Source organism: Notothenia rossii (genome assembly GCF_949606895.1).
Source record: "Notothenia rossii genome assembly, chromosome: 3".
In the NCBI taxonomy this organism is placed as follows: Eukaryota; Metazoa; Chordata; class Actinopteri; order Perciformes; family Nototheniidae; genus Notothenia; species Notothenia rossii.
In genome coordinates, this window is record NC_136901.1 from 5,723,111 (window position 1) to 5,738,355 (window position 15,245).

The window sequence follows — 15,245 nt, forward strand, 5'->3', positions numbered from 1 at the left end:
TACGGCTCCGGCAGCAACAAAAGGCTAATAATACTTCCGCTGAAAGTTTTCAAAATAAGACAGAGCCTGCCAACAAGCTTTTAAATAATGACCTTCCTGAATCTCCTGAACATTTAGCGCTATAATTAGTAACAATGGGACTATTAATCAGCCATGATGAACAAGGGTTTACAAATATATACTTTAGGAACAAACATGTATAATGATGAAAACAAGCCAAGTGCAGTAGGAGAAGCCCCTACAAAATAAAAGCACAAAGGAGACATTAACACAGCGCTCAAACACACCACCGAAGAAGAAAGCGCATATGATGCACACCCTTCGCCAATATGAAGCCACTCAGGGCATTTTCTGCCTTTAAAGAATAACCCTTGTTATTTCTACAAGTGCTGAATCCACTACCTGTAATAAAGTAGATGCGACGCCGAATTATTATCTTGGGTAAGACATGTTTTCCTTTATCAGCACAGAATTACTAGCATTCACGCTCCTGAAAGAGGAGGCCCTGCGTTAACATAAAGCATGAAGTCATTAGCTCTTTGGCTAACTAACTTTAGCATTTGTTTTTGTTGCCTTGTTTTGTTCCTGAATGAGCCATGCAAAACAAAACAGATTGTAATTACCCTGCAACACGTAATAATCTTACATACAACACGTGTATGAATATTAAACACCTAAATAATAACATGCAGTTAGCCAGGAACTTTAGCAACATTAAGCTAAACCTGCAAGACTGTCAAAGAAGGAGCCGCTGCACAAACACAGGCAAATCATGTGCATGTTTTGCATGGGTGGCTACATATTTGTACATAACAGTCTTTCAACAAGGTTGCTTTAATACAGAAGCTTTATTTATCTATTTGTTTTCCCCTCACCAAAAAATACAAATAGCATAATTTAAACATAAATACAAAAATATTTTGGTCATATTATGAATAAATTATCTGATATCGTTTCTGGATTTATCAGGCTCTGGTTGCTTGAAATCAGTAATGTTAGCACTGCTCTCAGAATGAATGAAAGCAGGCACTGAAATGTAGTCACACAACAATTACAATTCATCTATTAACCTGTAGTAGTAAGTAAATATTAAAGTCAGGATTTTGTCTTAAAATGGCTCTAAAACATACTGTGATCACGTTTGCTTGCATTTTGTCAAGAAACAAATATGTGTGTTGCATCAGCGGTGTTACAAGTTACTTATTTGGTACGTATAGATGCAGATAACTTGTTATTAACATGATCCTTTTTCCAGTCCTGCAGAATGTCCAAGATCAGGCGGAAGGTAACAGTGGAGAATTCAAAAACCATATCTGATAGCAGCAGCACCCCCGCCACCACCAGCAGCAGCAGCAGTAGCAGCAACCCCGCCGCCCCGTCCCGCCGGCCCAGTGTGTTTGAGAGACTTGGCCCCAGCACTGGGAGTAATGCTGCTGATGTAAGTTCACCCCATCGTGAGAGTCAGTCATCATGTCTTTTGCTTAGGGACTCCTTAAGTGGGAGCACCTTCTTTAGTAGGGTAATGTTGAAAAAAATATCACTCGTCACCGGCTTGAGCTTCAATCTCAGGATCCATGTATTTCTGATACTCTCATGAATGGAAGTAGTCATCACATACAGAGCATCAACTAGTTCCTGAACAGTGTCCTTCACATGCTGATATCCAAGAGAGGGAGTTACACAGTCACAAGATGGAGGAATAGAAAGCAGTATTCAATGTTTACTTCAGATTAGCTCCAGGTCAGAAATGATCATGCTTGTCATATGTCTCTCTCCATAGAGGCTGAATCATCATGTTAATCACATAGCTATCATATGCCTCAAACAGTCCTGATGCTCTTCTAGGTAATCACACATCCTGTCATGTACTCAGCTACAGTTGGGATACTTTTGTTATCATGTGTACCCTGACATTGGAAGAGGACATTCAGTATTTTCCCAACAGATAATAAAACATGTTGTGACATCCTCCGGCTGTTTCTACTGTGATGTTTTATTTTAGTGGATGTTGCAGTATCTCATGGGGCCCATCTATATGTTTTCTTTCAGAGTCACTGTAGAAATTGGCTGAAGACCGGTAATTGCAATTACGGCAACACTTGTCGCTACACACATGGAACTCAGCCACGAGGCAAAGGATTTAGCTTTAGTCGGTAAGACGGCTTGTTTTATTCATTTTGTCAATCAGAATTTTATGTAATAGTTCAGGTATATGGTTTTCCTGTTTCTTTTCATTACGTTTTTTTTTTTGTGGCTTCTCCAAATTAAGATCACAAGGGTCATGATATTGACACGGTGTGTATTGATGTCTTTTATGGAGCAGGTCAGCCGAGAGACCCACAGGTGATCTGCGGGAGAGGATGAAGAATAAAAGACAGGATGTTGACCCAGAAAACTTGAAGCGAGACCTAGACGAGCCCACATCCCCCCCAGCGAGAGTGAGTTCCCTCAGTCTAGTTTTTAAAGAAAACGTGTAATGGTGATAATACATCAAAAACAGTCTCTGGCCCACTGACCCAAATCTGAAGCTGTTCTATAGTCTGAATTGGAATGTGATTTATTTTTGAAACCTGAATTGCGACCCCTATATAGCCTATGTAGAACACAAAAACAGGAAGTGATGTGTGTGTCATCCTCACATCTGTGTTTGTATCCATGTACAGCAGAGAGACTCCTCCAGAGGCAGACACAGGGAAAAGGAGGATATCAAAATCACAAAAGAGCGCACCCCAGCAAGTGAAGAAGAGGCCACAGAGTGGGAAGCCAATCGTGAAGGTTAGCTTGCTTTATTCAAGTGACCTGATGATTTGTCCCTTTTTCTTCTCTTCTGATTTGAACTAAGTATGGACTTTAGCATGTTCGATCATTTCAGCTTTTTTTTGATCCACTTTAAGACTCAGATATCGGTGACTACGACTACGAGTTATCCCTAGAGATGAAGCGTCAGAAGATCCAACGTGAGCTGATGAAGTTGGAGAACTTGGACAAGAGGGATGAGATTGTCATCAAGAAGGAGGAGGCCCCCGCCAAAACAAGAGCCACCGCCATGCCGAAGGTATGTTACATCACTGATATTCCTTCATGGAAGCTCACAGGCCTCTCTGAAAGTCCTTTGGGAGCATCTCTGATTTTAATTTCTCCTGAACTGTTTTCCTTATCCTCAGGCTTCTCCCGAGCCGTTAGGCAGTAAGGATTCACCTTCACCCAGGAAGGCAAGTGGATCCCCAAAACACAAAAGTGGAACCAAAGGCTCTGGGAAGAAAGAGAAGAAGGCTCTGACGTCCCTGCCCGTTTCAGAAACTACCAGGTAGCGGTCTAGAGCCACGCTGTCAACATATGTGGAATGTTTTGGCCATTTAAAATGCAAGTACCTAAATTAAAAATGATATCATTATTATATTTGAGGAAGTAATGATAGATGTTTTCTATCCTCTTCCATCCAGGCCTTCGAAAGGGAGCCACAGTAAGAAGAAAGGGCCCCGTACCCCCAGTCCTCCTCCCCCAGTGCCTCTGGACCTTCCCGTGGTTGGGAAGAAACACAAAGGCAAGCACAAGAACAAGGAGAAGTCAGAGGAGAAGCAGAAGGAGGCAAAAGATCGGGGGCGAGATGCAGAAAAACACAAGGAGAAGAAGGAGAAACGCAGGTGTGGTGTAATTCAGATGACTCTCTTTAGTAGTGCGGTCATTCATACAAGAAACCCCTGTTTGAACATTCCTGTGTTGCCTTTAGGGACCGATCGGACAGTTCCCACAAGGCCAAGCGGTCAGTGACGTCGGAGGAGCGATCTGGCAGCGTGTCATCCCCCTCGAGGTGCATCTCCCCCCCAGCCAGGAAGAAATCCAGCTCTCCTAAAGCATCGTCCCATAAAGCCCCCGTACTGGCCTCCCCTCCTCGCAGGTTAGCACGTGCTGGGTTTATTCTGATCAAAAATAATTTTATAAAATGTTCATAGCCAGCGTTGCGTATGGAATTGAATATCAGATTGTTTTCAAGTTTCATGCCAGACATTATGTTGTAAGGTTCAAGGCTTTTATTGTCATGTGTACATAGCTACAGTGAAATAGAAATTGTGCAGAATAGTCTATATACAAGTAATTGGAATATTGATATATTTAAGTTGCAAACAGATGAATGTGTAACAACTAGGGCTGTACCTGAATACTCGTTAGTTGGAGTACTATTCAGGTTTCAATTTCGTTATTCGGATATTCGGTTTTTTTCCCGTTTTTTTTTTTCCAAATTGAATTTATTGAAATCTCCAATATCAACGTAAGAGCTTCGGGGGTTGCTAACACTTAACCATAAACGTTATATTTTACTTTCTCCGTCTTTATATGTAGATATTACTTTTCTCCGTTAATCTCCGTCACGTTGTTTCCATAGCAACAACAACTTCCTGTCAACTGCGCTAACTCTCCTTCAAAATAAAAGCATGTCCATAAATAGGAAGCCAAGCCAAATTACACTTAAGACATATACAACTGCAACGAAAGTAACAAACACAATGCGATATCCTTTTCAATTTCAAAGAACACAAATTGGGTTACATTAACAAATAACTATAAAACAACCATACTGTAGAATAACGGCCCCCCCCCCGGCGCGGGCCAAATATCCGGAGCCCGAAAAATGGTATTCGGGACAGCCCTAGTAACAACCACTGTATATGATTAGGCAGGCTTTATTCGTTATTACTCAATAATGCAGCCAGGTTTTATTTGAACCATCCTTTTTGTCCCCACAGGTCTCCCTCTCCTCCACGGCACCAGCGCACCCCCACTCCCCCCCGACAGCACTCCCCCTCCTCCCACTCTGGTTCCTCCGCCCAGCGACACTCTCAGTCTCCCCCTCGTCGCCGTCGCTCCTCCTCCCCGACCTATCATCGCAGCGCAGCAGCTCCGGCTTCTGCCTCCTCCCCTCAGAGCTCCCGGCGTTCCCGATCCCCCCTCGCCTCCCACGACGCCTCCTCTCCCCCCCGCCGCTCCGACAGATCCAGCCCCAGCCAGCGGCACTCGAGAGGCCGAGAGAGGAGCCGGGGGGAACGAGAGAGGAGCCCCCCCGCCCAGGAGCGCAGACCTGAGCGCAGAGACGGTAACTCCTTGTTCAAAGACACGTTGTGGAGACGGCAACTATTTAGATTATTCATTGATCAAATGATCAATTCCTTCATCAGTTGTTGTTTTTTCTCTGTAATTAACAGAAAGCCGCAGCAAACGCGAGAAGGAAGGCGTCCGCGACGACCGGGACTTTGACTCCGAGCAGGTCTCGTCACGGGACGCCCGGGAAGACCGAGAGACGAGAGAGGCTCGCGAGAGAAGGGAGACTCGCGACAGAGGAAGGGAAACAACCCGTGACAACCGAGACAATACCAGAGACGCCAAGGACCCCAGAGAGAGCAGGACGGAGACCCGCCCCACCCGAGAGTCTCCAGAGCGCCGCGACCGGGAACGGGAACGAGAGAGGGACCGCGAGAAAGAGAAGGAGAAAGAGAAGGAGAAGGAGAAGGAGAGAGAGCGGGAAAAGGAAAGGGAAAGGGAAAGGGAGAGGAAGGAGGAGCCGGCTCAGGATGACAGGAGCTATGGGAGAGGACATGGACGGGAAGAGGGAGGGAGAGCGGAGGCGAGGCCGGACAGAGAGGAGAGGAATGGGCGAGGGAGAGGACGTGGGACTGAGACATCTGATAAAGGTAAGCACTGGATGGGAAAGTATTCAGATCTTGTTAAAGTGGCAGTACCAGAGTGTTAGTAATGCTCTGGTACATGTCAAAGTCCTGTAATCAAAAAGTATTGGCATCAAAATACAAATACAGTCATTATGCAGATTGGCCCATTTCAGAATAATATATATCTTATGTTTATGTCGAGATACTCGCAGGGATGGGTATCGTTAAGGTTTTAACGGTACTACTACCTTTATCGATACCGCTTAACGGTCCGGTCTTTTAACGGTACTCTTATCGGTTCTTTTGGAGAAATAAAAAAGGTAAACTTACTAAACAAATTGTGAACAAAAATAACATTGCTTTTTATTTAAATTAAATACATAATATTTCACATCAAAAGAAACAATGTTTTAACAAATGGTATTAAATAATCTGATGACAGAACTGTAAACAGAATAGCTGAAACTTTAACAAAATAAATACCTCAGTAACCTCTAATCATTAACCCATGTTTGTATAATGTAGTTAAATCCGTGTGTTGCTGCTAGCATACATAACACCTGACGTGGAAACGTTCCTCCTGGATTGGGCTACAGCGCTATAGAAAGACAGTCGAACCCGGTGCATTCCTCCGTCTGGATGTGGTGCACTTTTGCTAAAAGTTTAGACAAATTGCTCGTGTTACCGCCCTGACATGATAAACTCTTATTGCACTTTAGGTAACGAACATTGTCCACATCGAGACGGGTCAAGTTTAACCACACCTTGTTCTCTCTGCCATCTCCTCCATGTGTGTGTTGCTGCCATAGACTGTATATATAATATATTGCTGCATGTAGCAGCCGCGTGTGTGTAAACTGCCCCGCCCCCTCGCAAGCAGGCGGGGGAGAGAGATGGAAAATACTAAAAATAATCATGGACGCATTTTGCAGTCTTTTTGCATGTTAGAAACGGAGTTGGGGAACCTAAAACTGCAATATAATGTTTGTGTAGAAATAATACATATGACACATATTGTACATGTCTCCAGTACCGATAAAAAGACCGATAACGTCGGAGCTTAACGGTACCACGGTCTTTAATAATTCAGCCCCGGGGCTCGGTACCCCTCCATACTCGCATGTAGCTCTCCCCAGGTAGAGGCTTGTGTTCCCCTTTTCTAAGAGATATTTGGTGTCCTTTCAGGCTCAAACAGAAACTCCAGAGGATCCCAACTGGAAAGCAGCCACGACAACTGGGACTCCCGGAGCAGCGCGGTGAGGGAACGGAGCGCCGAGAGGAGCACGGACCGCAGCGCTACGGAGAGGAGCTCAGAGAGGGGTTCGGACCGAGATCGATACGAAGGCGAGCGCAGAGGAGAGCCGGCCCGCGACTCCTCGTTCGACCGGAGGGGAGGACACGGAGAGAGGGAGCGCAGAGACATCCGGGAGAGAGCCGGAGGTCAGGGTGCACTTTGTTTTGATTTGTTTTATTGTGTTTATGTATAAGAAATGTTCTAAGCTTTTACTTTCTGTTTTTCCAGATCAAAGAGCAGCCTCCCCAAACCGACACCAGGGGAGAGCCGAAGAGCCCGAGAGGGAGGAGAGGAGGGAGGAGCGCCGGACTGATCGACCAGAAGACCGGCGAGACGACAGGACTCGCGACCGGGACAGAGAGAGAGAGAGAGAAAGGGAGAGGGAACGGGAGAGAGAGAGGGAGAAAGAGAGGGAGAAGGAGCGAGACCGCGAGAGGGAAAAGGAGCGAGAGAAGGAGGCGGAGAGGGAGAGGGCCCGGGAGAGAGAGAGGGAACGGGAACGAGAGAAGGAGAGAGAACGAGAGAGGGAACGGGAGCGCGAGGAGAGGGAGAAAGAGAGGGAGGACCGGGAGAGGGAGAGGAGGGACAGGGAGAGAGATCGGGAGCAGCGGGAGAGGGAGAGGCAGCGGGAATGGGAGGAGCGAGAGAGAGGGAGAGAGGAAAGACGGGACAGGAGGGATGACCCCAGGGACGAGCGACCCGTCAGAGACACCCGGGACGACAGGAAGGCCAGGCATGTCTCCAACAAGCAGCTTCTCTCCACTGCTCGTGTTCATTTTGGCCCTTTTTCCTCATCATCTTTTTTTGTATTCCCCGTAGTCGTAAGAGGCCCAGAGTGGAGAGCAGCCCGAGCCCCCGTGCCTCGCCTAAGCGCACAGCTCGTGACTTAAGTCCTGCAGAGAGCGACGGCTACAACAGTGCGGAAGAGAAAAGTGAGCGCCCAATTGGCCGGGGGCAGGCCAAGCTCCACCCTCCGCCCCTCCTCCCGAACCCAGTGTGTCCGCATCCATCTGACAGTAGGGACACACTTTCTGTTTATTGTGGAAGGCATCTAAAACATTGCACTGTTAATCATTGGATAGCTAATACCACACATTAGTGACTTCCAATGGTCACGCAGAGTCAAGAGGCGCGTTCACACCGCAGTACTTTTCCCACTTTAGTTCCGATATAATTCCGAAATGTTGCGTTCACACCAAAAAGAGCCGGAACTAAAATTAGTTAATGAGAACCTTTTTACCCCCTTTTCAGTCCCTGCTAGAGAGCAGGGACTTTCGTGGGAGAAAAAGGTTCCTATTTCTGATTGGCTGGGCGGATTGCAAACCACGCCCCGTCAAACTCCCAAAAAGTTTTGTGAAGCCGCCATTTTATTATCCTTGCATTAGCATTATTAGCATTAGCATTAGCCCAGCGCAGAAACGCAGAGACTAACTTATGGCAACACAAAAGAAAACATGGAAGCGGTGGAGATGAGGAGGGGTCGGCGTTCTGGCGATTTACCCCAACTCCGGGGACTTCCGGCTGGGGACTTTGGGCGGCAGTATACGCCGTGAAGTTGTTTGATGCCTGCCAGTAAACCCAAAGCAGAAGAAGAAGAAGTGACGTCAGCGGCTTCATTTGCCTAATCCTCCCTCAGGGAACTTATTCCGGTGTGAACGCGATCTGTACTTAGAACTAAAGAGTTCTCAGGAACCTTTGTGGGAAAAGTACTTGGTGTGAAAGCGCCTAAGGCTGTTGATTGCTGTAGGTCTGAAAAGATACTGATGTGGTTTTGTTTAATTTCCAGGTTCAGAGAAGAACCGTGTGCCGAGCCAGGTGGTGCGGCCCCAGGATCCTTTGCTGCGCACTCCGCCGGTGGCTGCTGTGTCTGAGGAGAAACCGAGTCACTGGAAGGAGGAGGAGCGCAGAGGAGCCGGGGAGAAAAGGGAAACCCGCGGCAGCCGCCACGAGGAACCAGAGCCTCGCGTGGAACGGAGCAGAGGCGACAGACGAGGAGAACCCCTCGCTGACCCCCCGTCTGACTCTCGAAGCAGAGGCAGAGACCTGCGAGAGCCCACCCCTCCCCCCCCTCCCCCTCCTCCTCCTCCTCCTCTAGCGCTAGTCAGCGTCGACATTGTCCACGAGGAGGGCAAAAAGAAGACCAAGTCGCAAAGAAAGGGACTGAAGAAGGGTCGCAAAGAAGATGACATCGCCGTTGGCAACATCGTGGCTGCTGCAGGAGATCGTTTCAACCCCGAGCCCCCGGCCAGCGTCTTGGCAGAAGTTCCTCCACCAATACCCTCGCCCAGGAAAGGGGCCAAGAAGAAGGCGCTCGAGCGAAAGAGGAAACGCTCGCGAGAAGGAGAGTCTGATGTGTCTGAGGAAGAGTCATCGGCCCCTCAGCCTCACAATAAGAGGAAGAGGGGTCCCCGGACACCCCCCCCTTCAATGAGGCCTGATGTTCGTGCTGCTGCAGGAAACAAAGAGCCGTCTCCTCTGTCCAAAATGGACAATTTCAGTGATTGGTCAGATGAGGAGGTAACGGACCGAGGAGTCCCCATGGAAACAAAAGCTCCACCGGCTCCTGTTGAGCCTCTCAAGAAAGCTGCAGGTCCCAGAGGGGTCAGGGAGCGGGGCAACCCTCCTCCCATCGCTCCTCTATTGCCCCAAGACCAGACTCCCACCCTGCTGCCGACTCCGCAGCCCCTCATGTCCCAGACCCTGCTCCGCAAACTCCCCCCGGAGCAGACGCGCAGCAGCAGCATGGGGAGCAACCAGAGCCGCACCTCGTCCAGACGCCTGAGATCCCCCTCCAACGAGCCGGCCAATCGAGAAGACCCGCAAGGTCCAAGAGCTCGTCGGGGCCGGCTGCAGGGCGCCAACTCTCGGGACAGAGAGCGTGAAAGGGAGAGAGAGAGGCCGGTGGTGAACGAGCCCCCGGGGGTCGAGAGGAAGTCTCGTATCGACCAGCTGAGGAGAGGAGAGCCCAGCCGCAGCACCTCCTCAGGTACATTAGTCAAAAGAAGAAACTGAAATAAATGCAGGAGTCTATAAACATGTGACAATAATTAGATAAACAAGACACTTTATGTAGTAATACATAAATGAGATTCCCATGAAACTGTTTGTAGACTAAACACCAAACTGACTTGTCTCTGTCGTCTCACAGACCGGCAGGACTCCCACAGCCACAGCTCCAGACGCAGCTCTCCAGACTCCGAGCGGCCGGCCAGGTCCAGGTCCCGCGCCGGCTCCTACGACAGCCGGGAGCGCGAGAGGGAACGGGAGCCGTTTGAGCGAGACAGGAAGGATCTGCGGCCTCAGCAGCCGCCGCTGCAGCAGCAGCAGCCCCTGCACCTCCTCCAGCAGCAGCAGCAGCAGCAGCCGCCGCTGCAGCAGCAGCTGCCCAGAGACTGGGAGCCCGAGCTGAGGGACTGGCCCGGCAGGGGACGGGAGCCCCTACTGATGAGACCCGGCCGGGAACCCCTCCTGAGGGAGCGGGACATCAGGGACCGGGATCGCTTACTCCCTGAAGGACTCATTCAGCAGCATGAGCGAGAGAGGGATCGGGACAGAGGAGATCGAGAGAGGGAGAGGATGATGATGGACCTGCCGCCGCATGGGGACCCCCGGGCGCCGGGACGAGGGGATCTTAGAGGAGATCTTAGAGGAGATCTCAGAGGAGATCTCAGAGGAGATCTTAGAGGAGATCTCAGAGGAGATCTCAGAGGAGATATGAGGGGGGACCTTCGGGGCGACATGATCAGACCGGAGAGGAGCGAGTATGAGACTCTGCTGCCGAAAGAAGCCTTCATCCCTCCAGAGACGGAGAAACCCAACAGCCACCATCTGATCGGAGATCAGCGGGAGCCGGAGAAGACGGACAGCGTCGATGGTGAGGACATGAGAACAACAACATTTTATGATATTTTCTTCCCAAATTCTAACATTGTTTTAAATGAATGTTTTTGTGCTGTGTTCAGAAGACGATGATGGGAAAGAAGACGATGGCCAGTCAGTTGCATCTGTGGGCGAGGAGTATGAACCCATCAGTGATGATGAGCTCGATGAGATCCTTGCTGACAGCCAGAAAAAAGAGGATCAGCAGGACGAGGAGAAAGTTACAGGTACCAGGAAATGCATATCTTTTATCTTTGCAGAAATAATGCCCTTTACCTTTTACCTCTAAACATACATTTGATTTGCTTCATTACAAAATAATTTAAACCTTTCTGAGACATCCGAGGTTTATATTTTAAATAAACATTAAAATATAATGTACAGCTACTGAGTTGTTCCTCTTTTAAATGAATGTGTTCCAGGTCCTCTGGATGTCATTGATGTGGACTGGTCCAGCCTCATGCCCAAGCAGAAGGCAGAGCCCCGGGCAGCGGGGGCCGCGCTGCTCCGGTTCACCCCAGGGGCCGTGCTCCTTCGGGCGGGCATCTCGAAGAGACTTGCGGGGCCTGAGCTCTTGGAGCAGGTCAGGGAGGTGTGCAGATCTGAGCTGGACAACCCTAAAGGTGAGAAATCGTCATCATTAATCCTTGTTCTTTCTGCTTTTCTTATTTTCCCTTTATTTTAAAATGGTAACACATGAGATGCATTAAACTACTCATTTTGATCACCATGCGTCTAATGCCTTGCCATGTTTGTCCTGCCAGATGCCGACAAGCTGTTTGAGCATGACCTGGGGGCCTTAAACATGGCGGCCCTGAACAGGCGGGTGGAGAGGGCCGGATTACTGAGGAACCTCGGGCCCTGCTGCAAGGCCCTGTGCGCCCGCAGAGACTTCGCCATCCGCCGCCAGCTGTTAAAAAATGACAAGGTAAATGTCATCCAATAACTGCAACTCCTTTGGGTTGATTTCTGCTGTATTTAAATATTGAGATGTTTTAAAACTTGTTCTTCAGGGTCTTACGAAGCAGTACCCCACAACACCAGTGGTAGACACCGAGCTGCTGCAGATGAGCATGCGTCTCTTCAGAAGGACCATGGCGGGCGTGGCCCCTGAGAAGCCTGACGGGGGGTCGGCCCCTGCAGCCGAGGGCCCTCCAGCTGAGGGTGGTAAGCTCATCACACCGAAGACTGAGGTGTGTGTGTCCTGAGAGGGAATGTTTTTAATTAGTCAACACACATTGAAACCTTCCTTGAACTCTATCCCTTTTTATTTCATACATAGTCATGAACTGCAAAATTATGAATCTTACTCAGTTTTTACATGTTTTGGATGTTCAGCAAGTGCTTTGCCATAGACCACTGGACATTCTAGCCTATGGAAGTGTGTAATGAAGAAGCATGACACACACCTGAGTTGACTTCATGTTTTTTTGTGCATTCCAGTATTAGAGCAGCTTTTTAATCGTCGGTGTCGCCTGCCTAACAAAGTTCAATTGATTTGTTTTCGTATATTGTGCATTAGTTTCAACGACTGTGCATTAAAATGGTTAGATGTTGATTTTTGTTACGGGTCTTTTGCTTTGTATGAAATGACTGCCTTAAAATAATGTGACACATAATGTTCTTACTATTTTTGTTTACATTATATTACAAAATCTAAAGCGTTTGCTGCAGGAGGGTTACTGACCAACAACACTGAAACATCCTGCAGGGACTTGAATGAACATTCCCACAAATAAGCACTGCCAAACTATTCCTTCACTGAATGTCATTTGTAACAACTGTCTTCGAAAACATTATTCATGTATTTGCTTTGAATGGTTTGGCAATGTCTACCTGAACTGAACTGAAGCGAGAGTACGTGCCCTCCAACACTGCCATGTGGAGATCACCAGCACACACCATCCTAAAAAAAAAAGTGTTCCATATATGAAAAGACAATAGACTTCTTAGATTTAAAAAGAGGATAATTAATTAGAACTCTGTGTCCCGGTTCTGTCTCCTATTGGTCGATCATCCAGAGGCAGAATTAAAAGACTTGTACAGGTGGATTAACTGAATCTCTGGGGGCATTTGAAGAGAGCAGGTTGTGCATGGACAATAATTCAACGGACATACCAGCCTCATCTTAAGACTGCTTTTCTGTGTCTACTTGCTTGATGCAGGACAACACTGAAGTCTATGGCCAGCTTTGAATCACATCTGCATTTGTCAGGCATGTCTGTACCAAAAATGGCCGCTAGATGGAGCAGTCTATACACTAATGGAGTTCAAGAGCTCAAATACATTACATTTAATGTAGCCCACTTATAAGTGTAATAAAGCATGTAGATATCAAGCAGGTACAGTCACTTCAAAAAGGTCAATAGACTTTAATCTCTTATGATCCGGAACATTTACCACAATTCAAACGGAGTTTAGTGGAATAAATAAGTAATTTCTTTTTATATCTGCCAGTAAAATCTTTGTCTGAATCTCATGTATTGCCAATAAGAAGCAATATAATCATAACGTCCCTGGAAAAGATCTGGAAAAGCAATAATGTTATACATCACATTGTAAATTCTGCATATGCTCGACATATATATTTTTTTATCTTATCTGGATTATAGTCAGAACTTTGCATAGATCAGAAGTCAAGGCTCATGTGTGTTTTGATCTAGCCCCTGACACACACACACACACACACTTGCAGATCCTCCGCCCACTCTCATCCATAAATACGTTTCCACTGGAAAATCGTACAGCAAATAAATCACCATGGTTACAGTAATATAATAATTGCTCTACTTGAAGAAGCCTCTGACTGATGATGCTTGCAAGGCCACTTAGAAATCGATAATTACAGGGAAGATATGGCGTGTGCGATTCATTTAGCAGAAGAATGGATGTTTGATCCACTGAGCAGAGTGTGTGTGTGTGTGTGTTCCTATAATCACCGAGTGCTTATTTGTAATGGTTTCATGTCACTGATATCTGCAACAAGCTGCTTTCCAAGAAATTTAGAAAGATGTGACCCATAATGTTTGAAATGTTAGGGACCTTATGATTTACAACACCTCGAATCGTACCTAATTTTGCGGCCCCTTTAAGTAGAAGGGCCCTGAGTTCAAATCAGTTTTTAGGCTCTTCATTATTTCAGTATTGAATGTGATTCCAAAGGGTAAAAACTAATAGAGTGAAGTGAACAAAAATAAGCCACTTCAAGTGAGAACTGTTGAAGTTAAATGAAACTTTGCAAAGGCAATTTAAGTTTTCAGTCCTGGTTGATTTAAATCAAACAAATATAATCGTGCTGAGAGGTGTGTGTGTGTGTGTGTGTGTGTGTGTGTGTGTGTGTGTGTGTGTGTGTGTGTGTGTGTGTGTGTGTGTGTGTGTGTGTGTGTGTGTGTGTGTGTGTGTGTGTGTGTGTGTGTGTGTGTGTGTGTGTGTGTGTGTGTGTGTGTGTGTGTGTGTGTGTGTGTGTGTGTGTGTGTGTGTGTGTGTGTGTGTGTGTGTGTGTGTGTGTGTGTGTGTGTGTGTGTGTGTGTGTGTGTGTGTGTGTGTGTGTGTGTGGGAGAAAAAGGGGGATGTTGTGTAAGCTGTTGATACGTTTCTTTGGGTAAGTGTCAGAGGTCCATAGTTTGTTCCACAGTCAGTGAGGCCAGCATGTCTTTGCTAATGGAGGGGGGGGGTTGTCTGATATTCTATGATGCATTGGAAGTGTCCTTGTAACCTGCCGCTGAGGCCCGCAGCCTTGCAGCAAAAGCATCAATATTTCAAGCTGATGGGTCGCCTTGAGATAGGTTATTATTGTCTGGTACACTGAGAGGCGTGCGTACACAGCACAGTGTCGAAGATGTTAAGAGTAAGAAAAATGCTGGTGTAGCCTTTGAGAGGTGAAAAATCATGCATTCACGAAAACTTCATTACAGCTTGTCAGCGTTCAAAATACTTAATTGCTACCTCCAACTTCACTCTGTGTTCATGTGTATGTGTGGACATAATTAGCTTACTACTCTCTGATCTTTAATGCATTATTGAATATTTCAAAGCAGTCTCAATCCTCTCTGCTAAGTGACTGCCAAGCATGGATCACAGGGCGGGCTTCTCCGTGATGAAGGGCGGAGCGGCCATTAAGCAGTCTGGGTCGAGATGCTGGCCTTGTGTGAACCTGGATCTCATGAATAATATAAACACCTCTACTGTATTTGGATGCACTTTGGACTGTAGAGCGCCAGAGCTGATGACATTGATTTTTGGTCGTGCAATTTCAGGGAACAATTCCATTTTAGTGGCGAATAATGGGTTGTCGAAAGAAAATCGAGGATTTATTGCAATCATTCCTGATGGAGAACAACAGCGAGTGTCTCGTTTGGTTGCAGCTCAACTCCTCACACTGCAACCTTGACATGACAATAGCTGAGTTG

The 15,245-nt window shown here is 47.1% G+C and overlaps 1 protein-coding gene across 1 annotated transcript; it reads left to right on the forward strand.

Annotated features, from left to right (window-relative positions):
* Nucleotides 1-269: 269 nt before the first annotated feature.
* Nucleotides 270-12,394, forward strand: zc3h13 (zinc finger CCCH-type containing 13). Its single transcript, XM_079670652.1, has 20 exons — nucleotides 270-441; nucleotides 1,256-1,438; nucleotides 2,050-2,153; nucleotides 2,324-2,438; nucleotides 2,664-2,775; nucleotides 2,895-3,055; nucleotides 3,165-3,307; nucleotides 3,444-3,644; nucleotides 3,731-3,898; nucleotides 4,746-5,092; nucleotides 5,202-5,687; nucleotides 6,849-7,103; nucleotides 7,186-7,690; nucleotides 7,777-7,973; nucleotides 8,744-9,943; nucleotides 10,106-10,831; nucleotides 10,920-11,063; nucleotides 11,259-11,459; nucleotides 11,601-11,764; nucleotides 11,850-12,394. The coding sequence occupies exons 2-20, from the start codon at nucleotides 1,265-1,267 to the stop codon at nucleotides 12,042-12,044; spliced, it is 5,598 nt and encodes a 1,865-aa protein (XP_079526778.1). The 5' UTR covers nucleotides 270-441; nucleotides 1,256-1,264; the 3' UTR covers nucleotides 12,045-12,394.
* Nucleotides 12,395-15,245: the final 2,851 nt, after the last annotated feature.

What these genes read in the sequence shown, in the direction of transcription:
- zc3h13 (XM_079670652.1), top strand. Translation starts at nt 1,265, where the DNA reads ATGTCCAAGATCAGGCGGAAGGTAACAGTGGAGAATTCAAAAACCATA. An exon ending in AAAGGATTTAGCTTTAGTCG is followed by an intron (nt 2,154 to 2,323) that starts GTAAGACGGCTT and finishes TTTATGGAGCAG; the next exon opens with GTCAGCCGAGAGACCCACAG. An exon ending in GAAGACGGACAGCGTCGATG is followed by an intron (nt 10,832 to 10,919) that starts GTGAGGACATGA and finishes TGCTGTGTTCAG; the next exon opens with AAGACGATGATGGGAAAGAA.